Here is a 20,720-nt window from a genome sequence, read left to right as displayed (position 1 = left end):
AAAGTGTGTATTGTTTGTTGTGAGAACGCAAAGCGTTCCCGTGTATGAGCTTGGATGTTTCAGCGTGCGGGGTGCACGTTTTGATACCAGGGCTAAACTTTTTCAACGCGTAAATGTGGGCAAATTTACGTCGCTTTATATCTGTGTGTTCATTGGTTGTGTGGTATTAATCATGTATATTTGTTGCTTGGCACATTTACTAATTTACCGCATCGCGGATTTACTGCGTTTAATTCGAGGTCGAGTCGTATTTGTGAATGTGTATGCGCTGGGAGTATGCACCAGCGCATCCGGGCTATGGCATTTTTTAGTTTACAAACATTTAGCAATTTACATGAAGAGATTAAGATTATGGGTCGGGGCCGATTCTACAGCTGTGTCTGCTCTTCGAACAGTCCTTTACTTTCTACTTCTTGACCAGGGCTCATCGGAGAAAAGAGTTTGATATCTGAAGATTCGATATCTCCACGTATTTCGTCATTCCTTAGCACCTGGCGCGATTCTCGAAGTGACGAGCTGCGCCACCGGCCCCCTTACGAGTTACGGGCATATGTAAATCAATATATTTGTAAATTTTTTTGTGATTTTTTTCGCCGACGACCGCCGCGCGCCGTTTCGGTCATCGACAATTTTTTTTCCTTTACCTTATCATCTTCGATTACAGAACATATACTACGAGCTATTGTACTTGTGTGTCTTTACGTTTTTCATGAGTTAAACAAATGATTGTACACGTTCGCGGGGCACAGGTCGCGCTCCTTGAGGTGTCAATTGTATTTCCCATATTGGGAAATTGTTCCTCAACGCACGGCTGGATGCACTAACTTATTTTTGTAAAACTGCCGCATATCTGTTCATGGCTGAGTCATGAAGGATTAGGACAAGTTTTTTTGTGGTGGATGTTAATCTGTTTCTCGCTCTCTCAGGGACCAAAATACTGGGATTAAAAATTTTCTCTCGTAATTACACTAACTTGCCAAAAATCATAATAGCTCTAGAATTTGGTAATTTTTTATTGAATTGAAAAAGGCGAACTTACTATTGAAATGAAAAATTGGTCCCTATGGAAATGGGCCAGTGCCAATGGTGCGAAGTGTGTGAAGGTGTGTTACTAGGCTTACATCTATTCTACCGTAGCTATACAATCCATCGCAATTCTTTTGTGTACTTTGTGTGTGGGTGTGTGTCAGTTTGAATCACGTACCGCGTGTTAATGTTGTAGAAAAGAAAAAAGAAAATTTTTTTATATAGATTCGCTCGTGCGTCGAACGTGCGAGTTTTTCACCGTTGATTTTGACAAGGGTTTTTGAAACCACACAGTCCGCATTCTAGATGAAATTTCCGCGCGATCCGACGACTAACAGAAGCTCGGTCGATAAAAGATTATCGTTGGTTACGCGGGCAAGGGTATGCACTCGCCCACGCTTTAGGTATTTACAGAGAAACTAACCCTATTGCATTATGTACTCGTTTAAGTTACCGTAATAATTCTCGTTTACGCTGTGAATATCAAAGTGTATTTACACTACTTAATCCGAGGAAAAAATTGTCTGTAACACAAAAATCTTCATAATAAGAACCGACCAATGATCGTCACGCGTACATCTTCCGACTGGAAAAAATCCCACAGTTTGGAATACAACTTGATCGAAATTTGCAATTGTTTCTTTTGAAAGAGGATCTTGAATTTGTTTTTTGTTGTTGTTGACCTAAAATAGTGTTGTTGAAATCGAGTCTAAAGGCGAAGCGTTTCTGATCGTAAAATGTAGCTTTGACGATGAATCCTTAGCGATCTTTCACTTTTCTTGTTTTGACAGTAAAAAGCCTAGTCCACGCTGCTTTTTCTGCGCATGTCATCCATTTCAACGAAGATATAATAACGTTAGTCGTTTAACGACGAGCGCGAAATTTCCGTGCCAGAAACGTCGAGAAAAAAATGCATTACACGTACGATGAAAAGTCTCTTGTTTCTCTCTCTTTCCTGTGCCTTACGTATCCGCGAGAGTAAAAATTACGTATAGTTTTGATTTCAGAGCGACTGGAGAAGATAACTAAAATCCGAAAATATCTTTATTAGAATTTGCAGATATTTGAATCCCTTTCAGAAACTAAGAGAGTATTTTTAGATTTAATCTAAATCGAGCTAATCTATATATTGTCGATTACTGAATTTGTCACGTTTCCTTTGCTTCGTATCGCGCGTTCGTTCGAACTTAACGCCGCGTCCTCTTGTTTGGTCAACGGTTTTTGTCTATCGTCTGAACTCGTCGAAAGATCATCCCCATCGAAAGCGCGAAGAACCACGACTTTAAGGCGCGAGTCTTTTGAAAATTGTTTCGCTATTTTTTGAGAACCTACGGACTTCCGTCATTTGTTTATTACTCTGACATTTTTCCTTCTTCATTTTTTTGCCCTTGATCTCATACTCGTCTTCTTCCTCTTCTTTCTAAGTATATTGCGAGAACGTAACGGTATATTGCAAGTAAAAGTTCGAAACGACGCAAGTTTTACGCGTTTACTCGGAAATAAAAAAATATTTCGTTTATAACGATCACAGGACCTCAGATTATTTCAATCATATCACTCTCCGATTCAAATTCTCTCATTTCCTTTCCTTCCACTCATCTCCATTCAACATTTCCATTTTCACTTTCATTTACACTTTTCTACTCTCGAACTTGAGCACCCAAACTTAACCATCCCTCCGAGAAATCTTTGTTCTATCTAAATAATACATCCTTTATTCCACTCTTCTCTCTCTCTCTCTCTCTCTCTCTAAAATTTTGCATTCATTCTGTTTCCCTCATTTCGGAGACCGGACAAGTTCAGATGCGCAAGCGGCACATTCTTTCACTTCTTTTTCGCCTAACTATTCTAGTCTCATAGACCCTATATTCATTATTTATAATATTTATATATATAATATATATAATATTTAGCATTTAGTTTCTTTTATCTCTCTTCTCTCTTGCTTTCTCATGATGCACTCTCGCGCTCTAAATTCTTCATATTATTCTGTATGTATATATAATATATATAATATAACTTGTTTGTAATAATTATATTTTGTTTGTTCGCTTACGAGCTAATAGTTTTTGTGCTACAAGGAGCACAGTTGCGCGCATGAATGTTTCGTGACAAGTGTTTCTTAGTGTGTTTCTTTACTGTGTTTATATTCAAGTATCAATTGTATAACTTTCGAATGTGTGTATGTATTGATTGATGTGTGTGTGATCAGTCAGTAGTAACGTCCGTCTCTCTGTGTCCCGCCAGTCCTTGCGCAGAACTCACGCGAATCTGCGCATCCACGTGAGAGCCTTGCAGCTCGGGGAATTAACGCCTTAAACTTTACATGAATTAAGAATAAGGGAACCTTAAGTTTGCTTTAGTTTAGTTTGTTGAGCCTTCGTGCAGAAGATGGTCGCCCGTGACCTTCTCCGCATCGAGTTGCGGCTCTTGTACCAACATTCATAGTACCTTGGGAGAGAGTAAGCTACGTTCGAGCTACTGCCATTCTGGCCAACGAGAAAACGTCACTTGGCAGCAGCTCTATTATTTATGGCACGTTTCGGGCTCTATTCTTCGGCGCTGCGACGAATCCTGAAACCCGAATTACAGGACCAGACAGATTAAAGGATCCTCGTGATTAGATGATCGTCATCATCTGGTGAGCTAGAATTGAAAAAGGCAGAGACCACAGATCGCTTTTGATAGGGTCTGAAATTTAGCATCAGTCTACTTCGGATCAGGCCTTCAAATTAAGTTTCGCCGCAGAGTCATAGACGTCGAGCCGTCTAACGATCTATCTTTAAACTCATCACTGACGAGTCCAGGTTTAATGAGCTTACGAGCAGCCACGTGTTCGGAAGATCACTCACACGCGATTATCAAAAATGTCCACTACACGTGCAACTGTTCGAAAAAAGTCTCTGGGTTTCTTATCAACATACTGCTGAGACAGGGAGTGTTTGCGAAATGACCGCTCTTGGACACGCGGAAGCTGATGACATCCAGGATCTTCGAGATGATGATCCTACGTGTTCTCGACGTTCCCACACATTTCGTCGGCTTTTCGCTTCACACCACGATCCTCGGGATGCTGAGCTGCCAACTTTGAGGTCTGCTGATCGTTGAAGGTTGAGTGATCTTGACTCAGAGGTCGCTCTTGCTGTTGCGATTCTCTTTCAATCTGCAGGGACGTCTCCGCCGTCCAAGGGGTCCACTCGTCTCAGTAGTAACTAAACTTTCATGGTTGCTGATTGCTTTGTTGGTTAACAACGTGCTGGAGTGTAAAACTCAGAGCTCGGGGATCCCCATGCAACCTCAGGGCCTGCTCTAATCGCTGCTCCTGAAGTCGAAGCTGCTCCCCTGATATAGACAAAAAATCAGTTAGAAGCGACGTCAGAAATTGATCTAAACAGTTGAATTCCCAGTAGTAGTACTACATCTCCACTCCATGGAAAATCAATATAAGATTTTGATGCGTACCTAAGTCAGGAGAAAGCGTGTCTGGTTGGGACAGTTGTTGGTTTGTATGGTGTCCCGGCATGCTAGACGCTCCACCGCCATTATGTTGTCCTAGGTGATGCCTCATGTCGTTGCCAACTGCAGAACTCGCAGCTGCGGCAGCAGCTTGTGACATCTGTGGATTAGAAATTCATGACCTCAGGTCGATTATTTTGTTTGAGGGGTAAGTTACCTTTGTGGAATTTCCGAAAAGCCAATTCTGATTCGATGATTGCAGATCAAAGCGGAAGCAAGGTGCACTCACCGCTAGCCTAAGGGCAGCTTCCGTATGGGAGCGCAGCAGAGCTTCCGCCTGGTGCATCCTAAGAGCCTGCTCGGGCCCAGAAGCCTGGCCACCTTGTTGTTGAGGACCAGAATTTCCCTGACCTCCACCACTCATATCACCGTTGTTGCCCATTCTCATAGCTGCCGCTATCTGCGCTACGTCCATTGACGACAGGTTCGGCGAAACAGAATTTTGAAGTCCTGAAATAGAACGTCCTTCTATTAATATTAATTCGATGGGATCAATTAACGAAAAACTTCAAAGCTCAAGCAAAAGGACAGTGGATGTGGTATTCTCAGGCTGAGGGATATTCTCACCTGCTGATACTGCAGCAGCCATGACTGCCATCCGTTGTTGCTGGGATTCCATTTGCTCCTGATAATGCTGGGCTGAACCCGGTTGACTACCTGCCCGTAGCATTTCACTTAGCTTGTTTCCACTTGGTCCTGGTGACGCCATGTTATTGTTGTTGTTGTTATTATTGTTGTTGAGAAGACCGGTGCCTGCACAAAAATCTACTCTAATCAGTTCATTTAGTCGAGCATGCGATATCTAATTTACTCGCTTACAGGTGAGGGTTCATGCAATATTGAATATTCCAGAAATAAATTATCTGAAGAGAACCTGTTCATTGGAAGATGTTATTTAATATGAACAGGTCCTCGCTTAGCAAGCGATTCAACTACTACTTAAATTCCTTCAAAAATTCACAAGGCGATTGTACAATAAAAGCTTGCGTGGTTCATAAAATTTGCATGGTCATGGCCATTGGTTTTTGGCTCTCGTTGCATTATATCCTCTTGAAAAAAAACAAATGTGACGTGATTTGTGCGTACCAGGTTCACTACCGGCAGAGGACAGTCTTCCGTTTCCACTACTGCTATCCGAATGAGCCGAGGGCGAAGGGCACATTGGTGGTTGTTGTAAATTCTGAGGTCCTCCGGATTGGCTTCCCAAAACACCCAGACCTGCTCCTGAGAAGGAAAACAATTCTGAACCAGTGCAAATATTTTTGAACTCACTCTACTCAGATAAAAAAATTTTTTAAAATAAAGAATACTAAAAAATTGCTAATATTTAGGTAACAAATTTGTAATGACTGGTGACCAGTTAAGTCAATAATCACTCAAATCCGCTTTAGACTACAACACAACTGAACAGTAACGAATATAAAATTTTCAAACTGTTAATTAGAGATTTAAATTCGCGCTTGCAGACAAGGAGTAGCTTTTTATACCTAGACTGGAACCAGCGAGTAGTTCCCTTTCTCTCCTTTCGGCTGCTGCTCTGCTAAGAACGTACTGGGCCGCAAACTGATGTTTCGGATCCATCCTCATGTGTTCCATATGGGTTAATAAGCCTGTAATCAAAAAATATATATCAAATACCTGTTAATGTATCTGTCTGGAATTTTATTAGAATTTTAAGGTGGACTTACCACCTTCATGTGTGAAGACAGCATTGCAGACGGAACAAGGCCACATCCTGAGGCTGCTAATTTGACTCGTTTCAGGATGGCAGGCTAGATGTTTTCTGAGACTTCCCTCGTTGACGTAGTGTTTGCCACAGACAGGACATGGATGGTTGGCAGTCCGTCGCTTGGCTAGGTAAGCCCCGGCAATGGAGTTTGTGCAGTCAGCGGGGGGAACAATAGGGCGACACAATGTCAAGGTCAATGCCAAGCAGGATAAGCGTCCCGATGAAAGAAGCCTTCACCGCATTCCCAGATATACTGATTCTTAGACTTCGAAAGTGGAATTGACAAACTTTCAATATCCAACTAGAAATTGGACTTTGGATAATCAGAAATTATGATTCCATGTTCGAAGTCTTGATTCAGTTCGCACAGATAGAAACTGAGAGAAAAGTGCGCAATTCCATGACATCTTCGAATGAATTTGAATTACCATCAAGCTACTATTAGCAAATTAATATAATCTCAGGCTTCTTTTAGATGATAGGTTGTACTTTTCTCTCCGATATGTCCTTATTGAATAATAGAAAGTACACTCAGGTAGTTCGAGACGATTCCAATGTTAGCAGAACCCAGTTAGTAAAGTACAAAGAGATTGCCCGCAACAAAAGCAATTCGGGTATGTATTCCTTAAGACTATACACGTTGGAATGTTCTTCTCTCCACCTCTATTTTCCCTAACTCTTCTTTCTCTCACTCTCTTATACAAATTAAAAGGTCCCGATTAGTAGAGTTAGAAATAAAAGATACCAGAAACCCAGATCACCTGTCGCTTATATGATAAATATTTTAAGAAAAAAAAATGATTTTAGTAAATAGAGATGAGTTCTACGTGATTTTTTTTAGGACTATCACAGTTTTAAATGAACCGATGATTGTTTTTAAAGAAAACAAAGACGAACTATTATCTAATTGCTAACTAAACTAAAGTGAGCCAGAGAAAGAGAGTTTTGTATACAATTTTAGGATACTTACTCGCAACGCCGGAGGCATTGGGATCCTTGTGGGTGTGCTTCATGTGCTCCATGAGTGCTTCGCCGCCGAGGAAGAGTTTGTGGCAGACGGGACAGCTAGTAGCGTTGGGGCCGCCGAGAAGGGCGGCGTGTTGCTGGAACACAACACGCTGTTGCAACTCCTTTTTTGGCCAATGGACACGCGGACACCAGAGAGTCACCCAAGATACCACCCAAGAGTTGTGTACCAGAAGCGCAGGACAGGCGGGCACAGAACAGAACGATACCAGTGAGAGTTAAGGCACATTGTTGCCGCCGCCACCACGGACTACGCCTTGCACAGATTAGCTTTTTGCTGTTTCTTTAAATTTGACTCTAGGATGTCTTAGGGATCAAAGATCACCAAGAACCTGTTCCTAAAATTCACTCTAATAAGTCCGTTACTTCTAGCTTGTATATCTCTTAGTATCATAATTCTAATTGACTTATTAGAGGAATGATTTGATGTTGCAAAACAGGTTTTTGAGTCAGAGATTTGGAGAATTCAAGGAAATGTTCAAAATATTAGGAAAGAGATATGAGAAGGATGCTTCTAGAAGAAAGAAATTGGACATTTTTCAATTAAGAAAAGGGTATCAAAGTGTAATTGGGAGAGACTTTTGGGAGTGGAGCGAAGCAAAGCCCAAGTAGATGAATATGAAAGCTACGAGTCCGGAAATCGATCGAAAGACGGCTCCTTCTTCGGGAGCGAAATAATTCATTTAATTGGCATTTGCTGTTTAATCCTTACTGTCACTGTTTCGATCGACCTCGCTTGTCCTCGCGGATGATCGGGACGTGGGATGTGAGCATATGCAAAGCATAGATTCAATGATCAGCAGTAAATAATCATAATTTTTACAAGACGAAATACGACGTCCTTTTTCATTCTTATTTTTTTCAATTCTTTGATTTTTTTACTAAAATTAATTTCGCTGTTGCTGTGCATGTGCAGCAGATCTAGTCACCGGTGAAAGAACTCCTCGCGGTCATTGGCTATCATTCTTTTTATTGGTCCCTCGCTATTCTCATGTAATGTAAATTCGACTACGAAGGTCACGCGGAGGAAAAATATGGCGGGTAACCTTGATCGAGGGACAAGGGAGGGGGATTATTGAAATAGGTTCGAAAACTGAATAAATAATTGAGAAGCGGAGAATAAAACGGAGGGAAAGGCTAAAATCAGAGACAGCGGCATTGACCCCAATGCAGTTTGGGGGTCTTGGTGCTCCCGTTTCTTTCATCCTTCTAACTTGTCCTCTCGCCCCTCTGTACCCGTCCTTCGAATTGTTTATTTTTTTGAAACCCATGAACATTTCTTTTTCACGAGTTCGTCAGCCTTCGTAACTTTTTCTTCCCCAGACCTAGGGTAACCGAGACCAAGTTGAGAAAGAGCTGCAGCATCGCATGCAAGTTATTCTCGGAGGGAGGCTGCTGCGGTCCGAAGGTTCGACGCCCCGACCTGGCCCAAGTGGAAAAAACCGGTTTCTTCCTGAGCTCTTCCTTTTTTATTGCATCCTCGCTTTTTGCACCGGGTAGCACCAGAGAACGCGCATGGATATCTCTCTCTTTCTATCTATCTTTCTTTCTACATAGCTTTTTTTCTACCTCTTTTCTGCCGGCTTGTGTCTGTCTTCCTTGTTTTCGCTCGAGGCGCAAGAGACGTTACCGCGTGGGCGAATACGCGAGAGCCTGTATGATTCTCCGTGACCAGATTCATCTCGCGTGTACGCCGCACCGTTTTCCATTACCTATTACTTACTCCTAATTCCTAGTTTCTTTACCTCCCGCCGATACATCAAATCACGCTGAAATTATTTAGCCCGAGACTCAGCGCCGCAGTCTGCTACCCGCCATTCTATATTTGTAATTCCTTACTTCCGGCTTCTCTAGACTGATTTAGATCACACGGCTTTAACAGGACTTGTGTTACTACTCAGCCACCATCCTTCGACTATGATTTAAACTTCGCAGAACTCATTCGAAATTAGATAAGATCGTGAACCGTTAACCAATCCTTTTCTTTTATCTCTCGCATGATTGTCTCTCCCATAGGTGGATTTGCTAAGAAAAAATCCTTGCATGATGGCAGGTTTGATTTCGATTTGAAGAGGACCGGATGGTCCGAAAATGTGGTCGAAAGTGCGTGACTGGATGGTGCAAGGACTTTGATGCTCAGGGACCTGGAATTGCTCGGATTTGAAAGCAGTTCGAGCAGAAAGTGGCTTGTCCAGACTCTTCAATGCCTAAACCAGATTTGGGCCAGGGAGTGGCGTAAAAAGGAAGTGGGTGTGAGCACACGGGTAGCGGTGCGTGACGTCGGACACGATGTAGCCATTTTGTGCTCGAGGAGAAGAAACCATCTTTGATCTTTCTTCTAGTAAGACTATACATGTTACGTGTAGAAACAGAGTGAGATACGTTTAGCAACGGTATCCCAATGAGCAAGTGGTTCGAGTACTTCTTAAGTATCCCTGGGGTCTTATTCTTAGATGATGGAATATTTACAACAACTCGATGAAGCCAATGATTCCCATGTAAAAATTTCTCACAAACTCCTTGCAAATAAAACGTCTCCAGGAGGGAGGCTTTAGAAAAAGTCTGCAACTATAAATTAGATCTTTATCTTGTCTTATTCTTCGAATAAATACAAAAATTTTTTTTTATAATTATACAATTGTAAATTTTAATTATGATCTTGGTGCCGTCATTTGTTTCGACCTTGGGTAAGCACACAGGGATTTCGTTTTTCACAAGTCACGAGATTCGATTCATGCCGAAATTGCAGCGGAGATTGTTCTTTAAGATCCTCACCCTGCACTTTTATGAGTGAAGGTCCTTGCGCAATTATTTTCCTTTCCTGTTCCTCTCATGGTCTCTTGTATAATGCTGGCCTCTTACGTTTACGAAATAAAAAAATTTCAATACTTTCATGAATTACGTACAATATTGGGATTGGTAAACTTTAAAATGAAATGGATTTTATTGTGCTTTAAACTTTTTTCCATGGATTATAATTACTTCTATTTGGAAACTCAGTTCCGTAGGTCTAAAATTAAAGCGAAGGTCTTGCTTGCAGTTCGTTGCTCTCTGCAGATTGCAAGACTCGCATGCAAATCTTTTCTTTTCCTTTGCATCCACAACACATTATGCTTTTCAAGAGAAAAAGAAGCCATTAGATATGCTCAATTATTTACATCTTAGAGTCTATTAGAAGGTTTTATATGAATCTCGTCTTCTATTTCTTTCTGACGGTAATCTTGAAGTTTTTTTTATACTTTAGTGTAAATTCTACGGACTCTGAAATTAAAGCGGACCGAACTCGAGGTCTTCTGTCAGTGAGTTGTGCACTTACACTGGGCCGAAGGTCTTGTGGTGTGCAATTCTTTTCTCCGTTTTTTTTCTTTGGCTTTTTTGGTCTCGACGAGGCCGCGAGCCTCGCCGGCAGACAACCTTCGTACGATACTTTGGCTGCCTGAAAGATACTTGCCCGCCCCTCGTATCTCACCTTGCAAAGATTCTTTCTTTCCTTTGGTCTCGCTTTTACGATTGCCGAGAGGAAAACGAAACGTAAATACTTTCTCGAGAAGCTGGCTCTACACTCAGCGAAAAATAAGATTTCTTATATCAATTTCTTCAAGCTGGTTTGCATTCGTATTTTTCCCTAACGCCAGCCTTAGGATGAATTTATTGGATAGAGCAAAAATTTATTTGTATCATTGATCCACCTCGATCCCCAAGATGGATATCAATTAACCCAATTGATATCGGCAAAAAGAATTAACTAACACAAAAAATAAAATAAAAAATGGCCCGATTCTCTCCTGTGACCACGCGTAAAACGAAGCTGAGTCACAATGCGAGAGGCCGAGGGAAACAAATGCATTTTAATTGCGCCGAGGAGCGATTGTTCCCGGACCTGATACACCGCATTCAATATACATTTATTCACTCCACCCGTATTCTTTCTCTCTTAAACTCAATCCGCCCCATGGAGCTGTAATCCGCGAGTAACGCGTGTCGAAACGAAGAGAAAAAAGGTAGAAGAAAAAAAAGGAAATGCATACATGCGGGTACAAGTAAAAAAGGAAAAGGGTGATCGGGGGAGCCTCCTCGTGTTTTGCCAATACACGATTCCCCTTGATTGCTGAATAGCAGAAGGGCGGGGGAGGGGCACAATAGAAAAATCCACCCCATGGAAATCGACAAACGAGAATGATTTTATTAGGACCCTCGTAAGGGTGGTCCTTACTAGGGGCGGGAAAAAAAGAGAAACGTGAGGGTGGAGCAGCAAAAAATGAACAGAAGATTTTCTGTAGGGGATAAAAATTTCATGGGCTCGAGAGTAGGAGGAGGTTCGAAAATAGAAGCTCTGCGAGTGCGAATTCGCAGTGGCGATTTACGAACGTTCCGACCACGAAAGGCCGTCCCACTTTTCTATTTTAATGCCACAAAAGAGACAAAGAGTGCGTCCTCCTGGAGATTCGCCAGGCGTCGATGTTTACCGCGAATGGAACCTTACTTAATTGGAAAACGGTTTAAGGAAAAAAATTACTTTAGAGAAAAATTTGGTCTTATATAAATGCGATTGAACATTTCTGATTATATATACCTCACCATATAACTCTTGAAGTATAAGGGGATGAAGCAAAATAAAATTTTAGGCCATCGAAATAATAATTTTGCAGAAAACTAAAATATTATTGTGAACATGTCGTGCTTAAAATTTTTAAACATAGAGTTTGTTTCAAATATAAATTTAACTTTAAAAATTGATAAGAATTTAAACATCTATACGAGAGACTATTTTAACTAGTTTTCGGAAACATCATCCTAAATTAAATTTTTTATGTTTTGCTTATTTGAGATATTTGTAAAAATGTCCAAAAAGTATAATTTAAAGTGAAACATATTTCACTGATAATATTTTCATTACAAAGAAAAAACAGAAAATGGATATAATTGATTGGAAGGCTTATTCTGTTGTCAAGAGTATTACGTGATACAAATATCTCTTAATATAACCGAAAATTAATAAATGTCGTTTCCTTTACTCTAGCTTTTATATAAACCCTTTCAAACATATGCGTGCAATTTCCATTTTAAACCTGACTGAAATTCGAAAACATTCTCAAAACAATAATAGTTTCTTCTGTGATTCAGAGGTAATGTGGTCCAAGCGTGTTTGACACAAGTGAAAATAAATCTCAGTGTCTAACGAGTTTTTACCGAAAGTGGCGCTCTGGAGCAGTTAAGAAAACGTAGAGTGGAAAGGGGTTGGCGAAAGACAGTAAAGGGTTTGTATCGTGTTGCACGGTATTCAACCCTTGTATTGCTAAACTAAGGATAAATACGAAGTAAAAGTGGGTAAGATAGTGAGGGAGAGGGAAAAGAGATAGAATAAAAAGATGGCGAGAGGGTGAGAGGAGGCAGAAGAGAGGGGGGGGGGAGAGGGAGAGCACAAAGCTGATGGGAAAGGAGAAAAAGAGATGGGAAGTGGTCAATCGACTATGCAGAGTGCTGGTCTGATCTATACTCTTATTATTTTGCAGACTCGTGTCCGAGTGTATTGACTTTCCTGGCAAGATAATGTTTCATTGACACGCCAACTCCATCCCTCAAGAACTTTCATTGCCAAAAATTAGGGCAGCAGAGTGAAAAATATACTCAATAACTTGCATAATTATACAAAAAAGTTTAGCGTTCAATTTTATATTAAAAATCTGAATATAATTATAAAAATAATCAACAGGGATGTTTAAAAAACTAAAGTTTGTCCATACATTCAAAACATGTTAAATTAATCATTTAAAAAAATTAGCAATCTCTAATTTTATATGCATTTAAAATTTAATTATCATAAATTAAACTATTCCAAATTGCACAGTTTGAATTTGGAGAGTTGAACATTGAATATATGTTTTAAAACTGAATGTGTTATGAAATTAAGCAATTTCAAAATAAGATGTTCATAATTTGAAACTAAAAAATTATTTCTAACTCTAAACAGTTTGAAATTACAAGATCTTAAACATGCTCGCCTTAAAAATAAATTTAGAACATTATGTAAAACAGTTTTTTATTGTATATGTTGGAAGAAAAAATGTATTAAAAATCCAGTGGACGAAAAATACTTGAAAAATTTGTAATAAAATGCTTACGCCACACTAGATTTTTGTATTTTATTGTGAAGAATCGGCTAGGAAATCTGATCGGAAGATTTAAAAGAACACATGTTAAAAAATTTGAAAAAATTTAAAATTAAATACTCTGACCCTCGCCGTATTTTTATATTTAAATAAAAGTAATTGTAAAATTAAAACCAATTAATTACGTAAAATTTTTGCATCAACTTCTGTCGTGAGGGATTTTCGCCTAATGGTGGGTATATTTCTAAGCTCGTTTGTGTTTTTAAGGAATGGAGAAGGTAGGTTTCCGGGACTGAAATAGCGAAAACAATTTCAAGAAATCTGCTCCGTGAAAATTCGATTAGACTGGGCAAGATGGGCTTGCTTTCCATTTGTTTCATCATTTTATTTTCTCATCTCACAAGGAGAGTGGAAGAGAGCGAGAGATAGTGGAATGAAAAACGAGTCAGAGGAAGAAGGAGGATCAAGTCTCTGTTTCTCTCGCAACGTTTTAATTACACCTTGGCCCGTACTTGTACAAGTGCAACGCGATATTTTATTTCTACGGTAATCCGGTAGAGAGAATCAACTAGCAGAGTGTCGCAGTAAAGAAAATTCCGTGAAAATAGCCGGTATAACGTTTTCCAACAATTTTCTCCACTCGCAAACCAATTTCTGTTTTAAAATCACGTCGCTGAAAGCAAAGCTTAATTAGCGGAATGTTGATACAAAGGAAAAGCGGAATTTTAAATTTATTTAAGAGAGAAAATTGTTCTCCTTTCTATGGAAAATATGCAGGCAGAAACTTTGCATCGTTTTTTTTTTCAAAATTCGGTTTTAAAAAGAGATATCATTTTTTTGCAATATTTTCTTTATTACTCGGGCGTTATTTATTTTTAAGACATTTTTAAATTTAATTTTCATTTTTTCTAAAGCGTTTTATTTTCCATTCAGAATTTTCGCATAGAGGACAGGGAGGATGTTTCTCATTAGAAAGTCAGATTATGCAAGATTTATTGAAGCGTTGTGGGGGTGAAAGGGACTTCTGAAAATTAAACGGTGTTTTAACCGCGGATTAGGTTTCAATTAGAGGATCCGCAGAAGCCAGGGCGTTAAAACGCGAAAGTGCAATATTTATTACCACTAAGGTAGTTCAACGTGTTTGCTGGATCAGTGTCAGGTTGTTGAGGGGCGAGAATGCTGGCAAGGATAAAGAAATTTGGAACCAAAAAAATATATAAAAGGGTTAGTTCCCACGCCATAAATTATAAAAAAAATATATAAAAAATGAAGGCATATTTACGGACATTAGGGCTTTTTTGGTTCTATTGATATATGATTTTTAGTTACATATGACTTTTATTTACATTTTCTCATTCCTTGTATTCAACTACAGTTGATCCTTGATATACGATTAAATTTAAAAAAAATATTTTACTACAAATGGGCTTGAGGGCTCAAACATATTATTTTAGTTGAATTTATTTTTTCTACAACCGCGCTAATTTTACAACATTTTTATTACATTTTATTTAGATTTGGTTCTTTCGATATTAATTTTTTTTAAATTTAAGATATTTTGGTAAATAATAATACCAATGTATTGAAAAGCTTCTTAGAAATTTTTTTAAAACAATTTTAATAATTATTTAATAATAGCCGTCAATATGTAGAGGTAGATAATGGACGGAATAATATATTATTACACATAATACGTATAATTTAATACATACTTTAATCATAGAGTGGATATAAAATGTTGCAAATGTATTACAAAGAGAAAATTGTGTAAGACGTCGGAAGGAAGGAATAAGTAAGGGGTTAGGTGAGAGAAAGAAAGGTTGTAAGAGATGAGAATTGAACCGGCGCTCGGCAGATGCCTTCCCACGTTTTTTCGCCGAGACATGTGCCCAGCGCGAAAAGGGTTGAGAAATTCAGTTGGCCGGCACAAAAAAGTCCCCCACGACACGAGATTCCGATGCCTATGCCTCGCCGAAGCTCGGCATCCTCGAGTCGTTGCACTTATTGTTCAAAGGGGTGAATTTGATTAGAGGGTTAGCCGTCTTTTCCCGATTTTTTCTCTTCTTTTTCTTATTCTTAATCTCCGCCACCACCTCCCCTTCTTTATCTTTACACCACGTGGCACCAGGACCAGTTTCGGGAACAATGCCCTCGTAATGATCCGCGAGATTCTCTTACACCTCATTTCTGTCTCATACTTAACAAATTAAAAACAACATATTTTGGATCAGGTCCCTCATTTCACGATCTTTAAGATGAATTTGGTATTGTTTTTATTGAAAACTCTCCTAGAAAGTTAGCTGTGTGGTACAATATAGTGGAAATTGAAAAATAAGAAAAGGTCCTTCGAGCCAGTGGAATCACTTGGTGGAACTATCAGGACTATTCATATATTAAGAATAATAGGTATTTACAATTAAACAATGACACATTTTCGAAATTCTAAGTTAAACAATTTTGTCATAGTATATAGAAAATAAAATTCGTGTATGAACAATTTTACAGTTTGAAATCAATTATTTGATAAGAATAAAACCTACAACGAAACAATTTACAATTGTGAAGAGTTTACACACTAAAACTTTTAAATTGAAAAATTTTAAATGTTAAAATTTCAAATAATAGCACTTAAAAAATGAATATTTTTACTTTAAATAACTTAAAAATTGTAAATATTAAACTGAAAAATTCAGTGTTAACATAATTAAAAAATATAAATCATGTTAGTCTCAATGCGTTTCTCAATTAAAAATTGGTTATTTTATATGGAGAATTAAGAAAAAAGGATACAGAAAGAAAATCGATCAAATCGAGTCTGGAAGTAAAAAGTTCGAAGCTTGGTACACAACAAATTAAAATTTTTTAAATTGAACTGGAACGCTATGAATACGTTGGCTTGAAATTGTTTATTTTGTAAAGCTTTCACTTAACTTTATTCGGAATAAAAATTTTGCGCGTTTTTAAAACTTATCATTTTTTAGAATTTCCAATTATAGGATACTTTACCTTGTAATATCGATTAACAAACATTTTATTCTAAAGTTGCATACATCCGGAATACTTCAAATTTGGTCAGTTAATGTGTAAATTCTTTCACATTGTAAATTATTCAATTATGAAGACAATTTTGAATTCGAAAATATTTAAAATTGTAGAATTATGAATATATTAAATTAGAATCCGCCCAATGTATAGGTTTGAAATTTTTCAATAGGTAAATATTGAACTTGATTATATAGTAAATGTTTTAGTTTAAAATCTCTCTATTTCAAAAACGTAAATTTCTGAAGGCTCCAACGTTAAAATTGCTAAATTTTGATATATCTTCGTACTGGTTGTGCCATGTAGCGCCAGGAATAGTTTAAACAAAAATTCCTTCAAGTTAATTATCTGCGATACTAAGTCCTTCACCCGTAATTTCGATGTCAAACTTAACCATTAAACACTTTTGAATTCTAACACAGATCGCGGATTTGTAGATTTTCATACTAGAACTTTTTCTCTTAAATAGAAATTTAAATTTTGTTAACTCCAGTAGAAAATTTTCAAGTTTAATGAAATTTAAATTTGTGAAAATTTAAGAATAAGAAACTATCCGCGATGCCGTTCGTAAACCTTAAAGACAATGAAATCTGGGAACTGGTCGGAACTTAATTTTTAATTTACTGCCGGGATTTAGTTGTTTCGGTTTAGTAACTTTAGTAACTTTAGTACCTTTAGTGGAAAGCAGACCCAAGCACCTTGAAGAAACCCAGCTTTCGATCATAATACGAATATAAGGTTCTACTCGAATAGCGTAGTTGGCAAAATAAAGTGCGTAACATTGGAGCACTTTGGTGATAATACATAGAGAGAGGGGTGTTGCTCGTCGCACGGCATTCGGGGTCAATGACACGAAGAAAGACGCTATCTGGAATTCGCTCAAGATTTTTAAGACTTCAAAGTCCGTGAGATATCGGTCGTATTGCTTCCTTGTTCTCGACGGGATAACCGAGCCGCACGAAAGCTCGAACCCTGCTCTAAGGTCTAAGCAAAAAGGGATGTTGGGACATCAACTTAAAAAAACAGCAAATTTTAAAAATAAAATAATACATGAAAAAGGGAATCCAAAGAAGGAAATATTCCCTTTCCTCGATGCAAGCGTGACCCACCACCATGTGTGCATACTCTTGGTATACAGATATTAATAATAATCGCTCTGATGTTGTTATTTTTAAGAATGATAGTTTAAATTGCCCATTGCGAGAATAGATAGATGAGACGTATTGCAAGCAAGATTACGTCAAAATAAATAATTGACTCAGTCGAATAGGGCTGGTTAATGTACATCCAGAGGAAATTACACCTGAGTTCCTGATTCATTTTTCCTTGATGAAAACTTTCTTGTTCCCTGCTGTTCCTCCTAGAGAAAAAATAAGGGGTTGAACATTTGAAAAACGTATTTTTTCCAGGAAAAATATACTGAAATCAAAGGTGTTTTTTCTTCTGGAGTTACTTTTTGACAAGCCTAGAGGAATGGGCCCTTTTCTATTTCTTGCGTTCAAGCTCGCTAGACGTTCTACTTCTCTTTCTTTACTGGAACCTGCTCTCGCGTCATAGAGGTGAAAAATGTTGTAACGATCGTGGACGTCGGATTTGGTACATACATGACTGACCTTCGACGTGTGAGTCCGGAGGCTGGACTCCGTGGCGAAGCCCTTGCCGCAAATGTTACAGTGAAACGGCCGGTTCTTCGCCCGTTCCACCTGCGCATCGTGATTCCGCAAGTGCTGCTGGAGATTCGACAGCTGGATGAAGGCCCGCCCGCAATCGGGAAGGTGGCACTTGTAGGGCCGTTCACCTGCAATCAGAACACCTTTGATTAGAGCCGGCTAAGGTCTGTCATTACCCAAGTTTATACGTTGAAAAAAGTTCCTCGAAAGGAACAAAAAAGCCCCTTTTACGGAGCTTTTTTGCTTGCCAAATCATAAGTAACAAAAATTAATCTTCTTTTTATTTTAATTAGTGTAAAGTGCCCAATTTCGGAACCAGAAGTTAAATCATTTAGCTTTTAAACATATTTTTGAGTAAGAAATCACTAGTTGTCTGTTAAGTTTTATACATAATAAGGAGAGAACCTCAGTCATGAGAAGCCGATTTGAATATGACTTGAAATCTATGCTACAGTGGATAAAAATTCACCATGTAAGTGTTTTTGTGCTCCGATAAGACATTAGCGCACTATTATTTGCGCACAAAAATACACACATAATACATTTTTATGTTTTATTTTTTGTTAAATAGGGGTCAAAGTTAATTATTCTGTTTACAGAAAGTCAATAGAAATGATAAAATTCTGAATGAGTAATCCACTTCTTAATTTAAAATTAGACACTTTTTATTAATTGAGATGCAGATAATAGGACTTTTAATTCTTATAACTAGAATAATAGAGATTTCTTGGATATGATAAACTTTATGATGGCAAAAAATAGGAGTATGGTAAGGTTCAAAACACATTCTAAATTTTCTGAGAATAAAAATTCATATGAGACCCAAAAGAAGAAGGTTATTTTATCTTTGCCAAACATTTTTGTTGAGGAGTTCTACGTGGGGAAATCAGTCATTCATGAACTTTTTATAGAGGCACAAAATTAATTTCTTGAGAAAAAAAATTAAATTATTGATAATATTTGTTGAAAATAAATTTCAATCCAGTATTTTCCTTCAAAAAAAAAATAAATAAAATAGTCGCCAATAGGATATATTATTAGTAAATATAATTTAAGCTTTAGTTTTATATCCAGATAATTTTTTGCAGTATTTTGAAAGACATGTCCGATCGTTTTTAGAAACGCAAAATTTTCCTTTGAAAGTAAATACTTTTCAATTAAAAAAAGCAAGTAAGTATGGATGCAAGAGGTTTGAAAAAATACTAATAATATAACTTGGATGATAATTAAATAAAAGTAAATACTTAATTCTATGGGATGATGTATAATAAAACGAATTTGATTAACATCAAGAAAAACAAAGTAGCTAAAGAAGAGAAGATGGCAAAGTTTATGCAAAATAAAAACTGACTGTCAACAAATTAAATACAGAATCGAGTTATTTTGTTATTGCCAGAATAAACTTGTCGGACTATTATAGTTTTGGTTATTGACAATTTGTTTCTGAAATCATAAGAACAATATTTAAAATATTCAATATTCACCCCTATTTTTTAATTTGATAAAGTAATGTATAAAACATTGTGAAATGATTAAAATATTTGCATTTAATAAGAAAAGTTAAATAATTAACAAAATAAAGTAAAAAAGTATATTCACAACTTCTTAAACTAAAAATAAGTACATACAAGTATGCGATGATGCTCTAAGTCCCATAACAGGAACTTACTAACCTGTATACAAAAGAAGGAGTACATTCAAGAAATTAGCATTAACATTCTTTATAGCCTTTTATTATATTAAACAATTTTCTGCAATCTTTTTTTTAGTACCGTTATAAGGTGACAATACTGCAATTTGTACCTCGACAACGTTTTATATAATGAAATATTCAGTACCTCTTGGAATTAAAAAAAATGTACAAAAAATCTTGAGTATATTTTCTGTTGAAGCATTTCAGACTGAAACTTCTAACTTCTTATTTTCTTCTCCTCTTTTTCGAAACTGGCCTTCCACTTTTTCTCCCGCTGGCAAAACACTCGATTGTAATTTCCACAAGCGATTGGCTCAATTTAACTTTTATTAATATCGACATTCTTCTCAGGGCTCTTTACCCCGGGCACTCTACGATGCCGGACGATTCATCTTTTATTCAATAGCCGATTCATTCGAGAATTCCTCGGGTGAGCGGTAAGAGGGAGGAACTAGAGAAGGGGATGTTTGTATCTTTTAATAAAAATAACCCAGGCAAATTGAGTAAAGTTGCTTTATTTTTGTCTTTTTTTGAAACTTAAACTCCCTCAATACTTTCACCCTCGTTCCAACCTGAACCATATCTAGAGAAAGGGATACAAAGAAGGGCAAGGAGTAAGTGTTATTGAAAACATCGACTCGTAGGTAAAACGAAGTCACCTAAGAAATGTTTTGTGTGGCTTTCAATATTTATTAAGTACAGTGTGTACTTGCTGAGAAAAGCCTTTGGTGATCAATAATCCTGAAAAAGTTTAATTCCAGTTAACGGATCCAATACTTCCTTTTGAGAAGTTTATCATTCTGGGAATGCAATTTACGATTGTGGATTTACTTCTTATGATGTTTCTAAATCTGATTACTTCATTTCCCGATTGTTGACTAATCTCAGAAGTACAAAAGAATACTGTT

At 37.6% G+C, this 20,720-nt stretch overlaps 1 protein-coding gene across 7 annotated transcripts in view; it reads right to left on the bottom strand.

Moving 5' to 3' along the window:
• Positions 1-2,443: 2,443 nt before the first annotated feature.
• Positions 2,444-20,720, bottom strand: part of LOC117181502 (zinc finger protein 853-like) — a 99,388-nt gene continuing 81,111 nt past the window's right edge. For 2 of the 7 annotated variants that reach the window (XM_033374243.1, XM_033374249.1), the window contains 9 exons: positions 18,054-18,262; positions 7,242-7,401; positions 6,231-6,395; positions 6,030-6,152; positions 5,629-5,766; positions 5,110-5,307; positions 4,700-4,992; positions 4,489-4,642; positions 2,444-4,368 (listed from right to left, as the gene is read on the bottom strand). In XM_033374243.1, the coding sequence (XP_033230134.1) occupies positions 4,247-4,368; positions 4,489-4,642; positions 4,700-4,992; positions 5,110-5,307; positions 5,629-5,766; positions 6,030-6,152; positions 6,231-6,395; positions 7,242-7,401; positions 18,054-18,262 (1,562 nt within the window). In that variant the 3' untranslated portion in view covers positions 2,444-4,246. The remainder of the gene's footprint in view (positions 4,369-4,488; positions 4,643-4,699; positions 4,993-5,109; positions 5,308-5,628; positions 5,767-6,029; positions 6,153-6,230; positions 6,396-7,241; positions 7,402-18,053; positions 18,263-20,720) is intronic. The other 5 variants (XM_033374248.1, XM_033374245.1, XM_033374247.1 and 2 more) reach the window with 5 other exon arrangements.

Source organism: Belonocnema kinseyi, chromosome 10 (genome assembly GCF_010883055.1).
Source record: "Belonocnema kinseyi isolate 2016_QV_RU_SX_M_011 chromosome 10, B_treatae_v1, whole genome shotgun sequence".
Classification (NCBI taxonomy): Eukaryota; Metazoa; Arthropoda; class Insecta; order Hymenoptera; family Cynipidae; genus Belonocnema; species Belonocnema kinseyi.
Note: the sequence above shows the minus strand (reverse complement) of the source record. Positions and strands in the feature narration are given on the sequence as shown.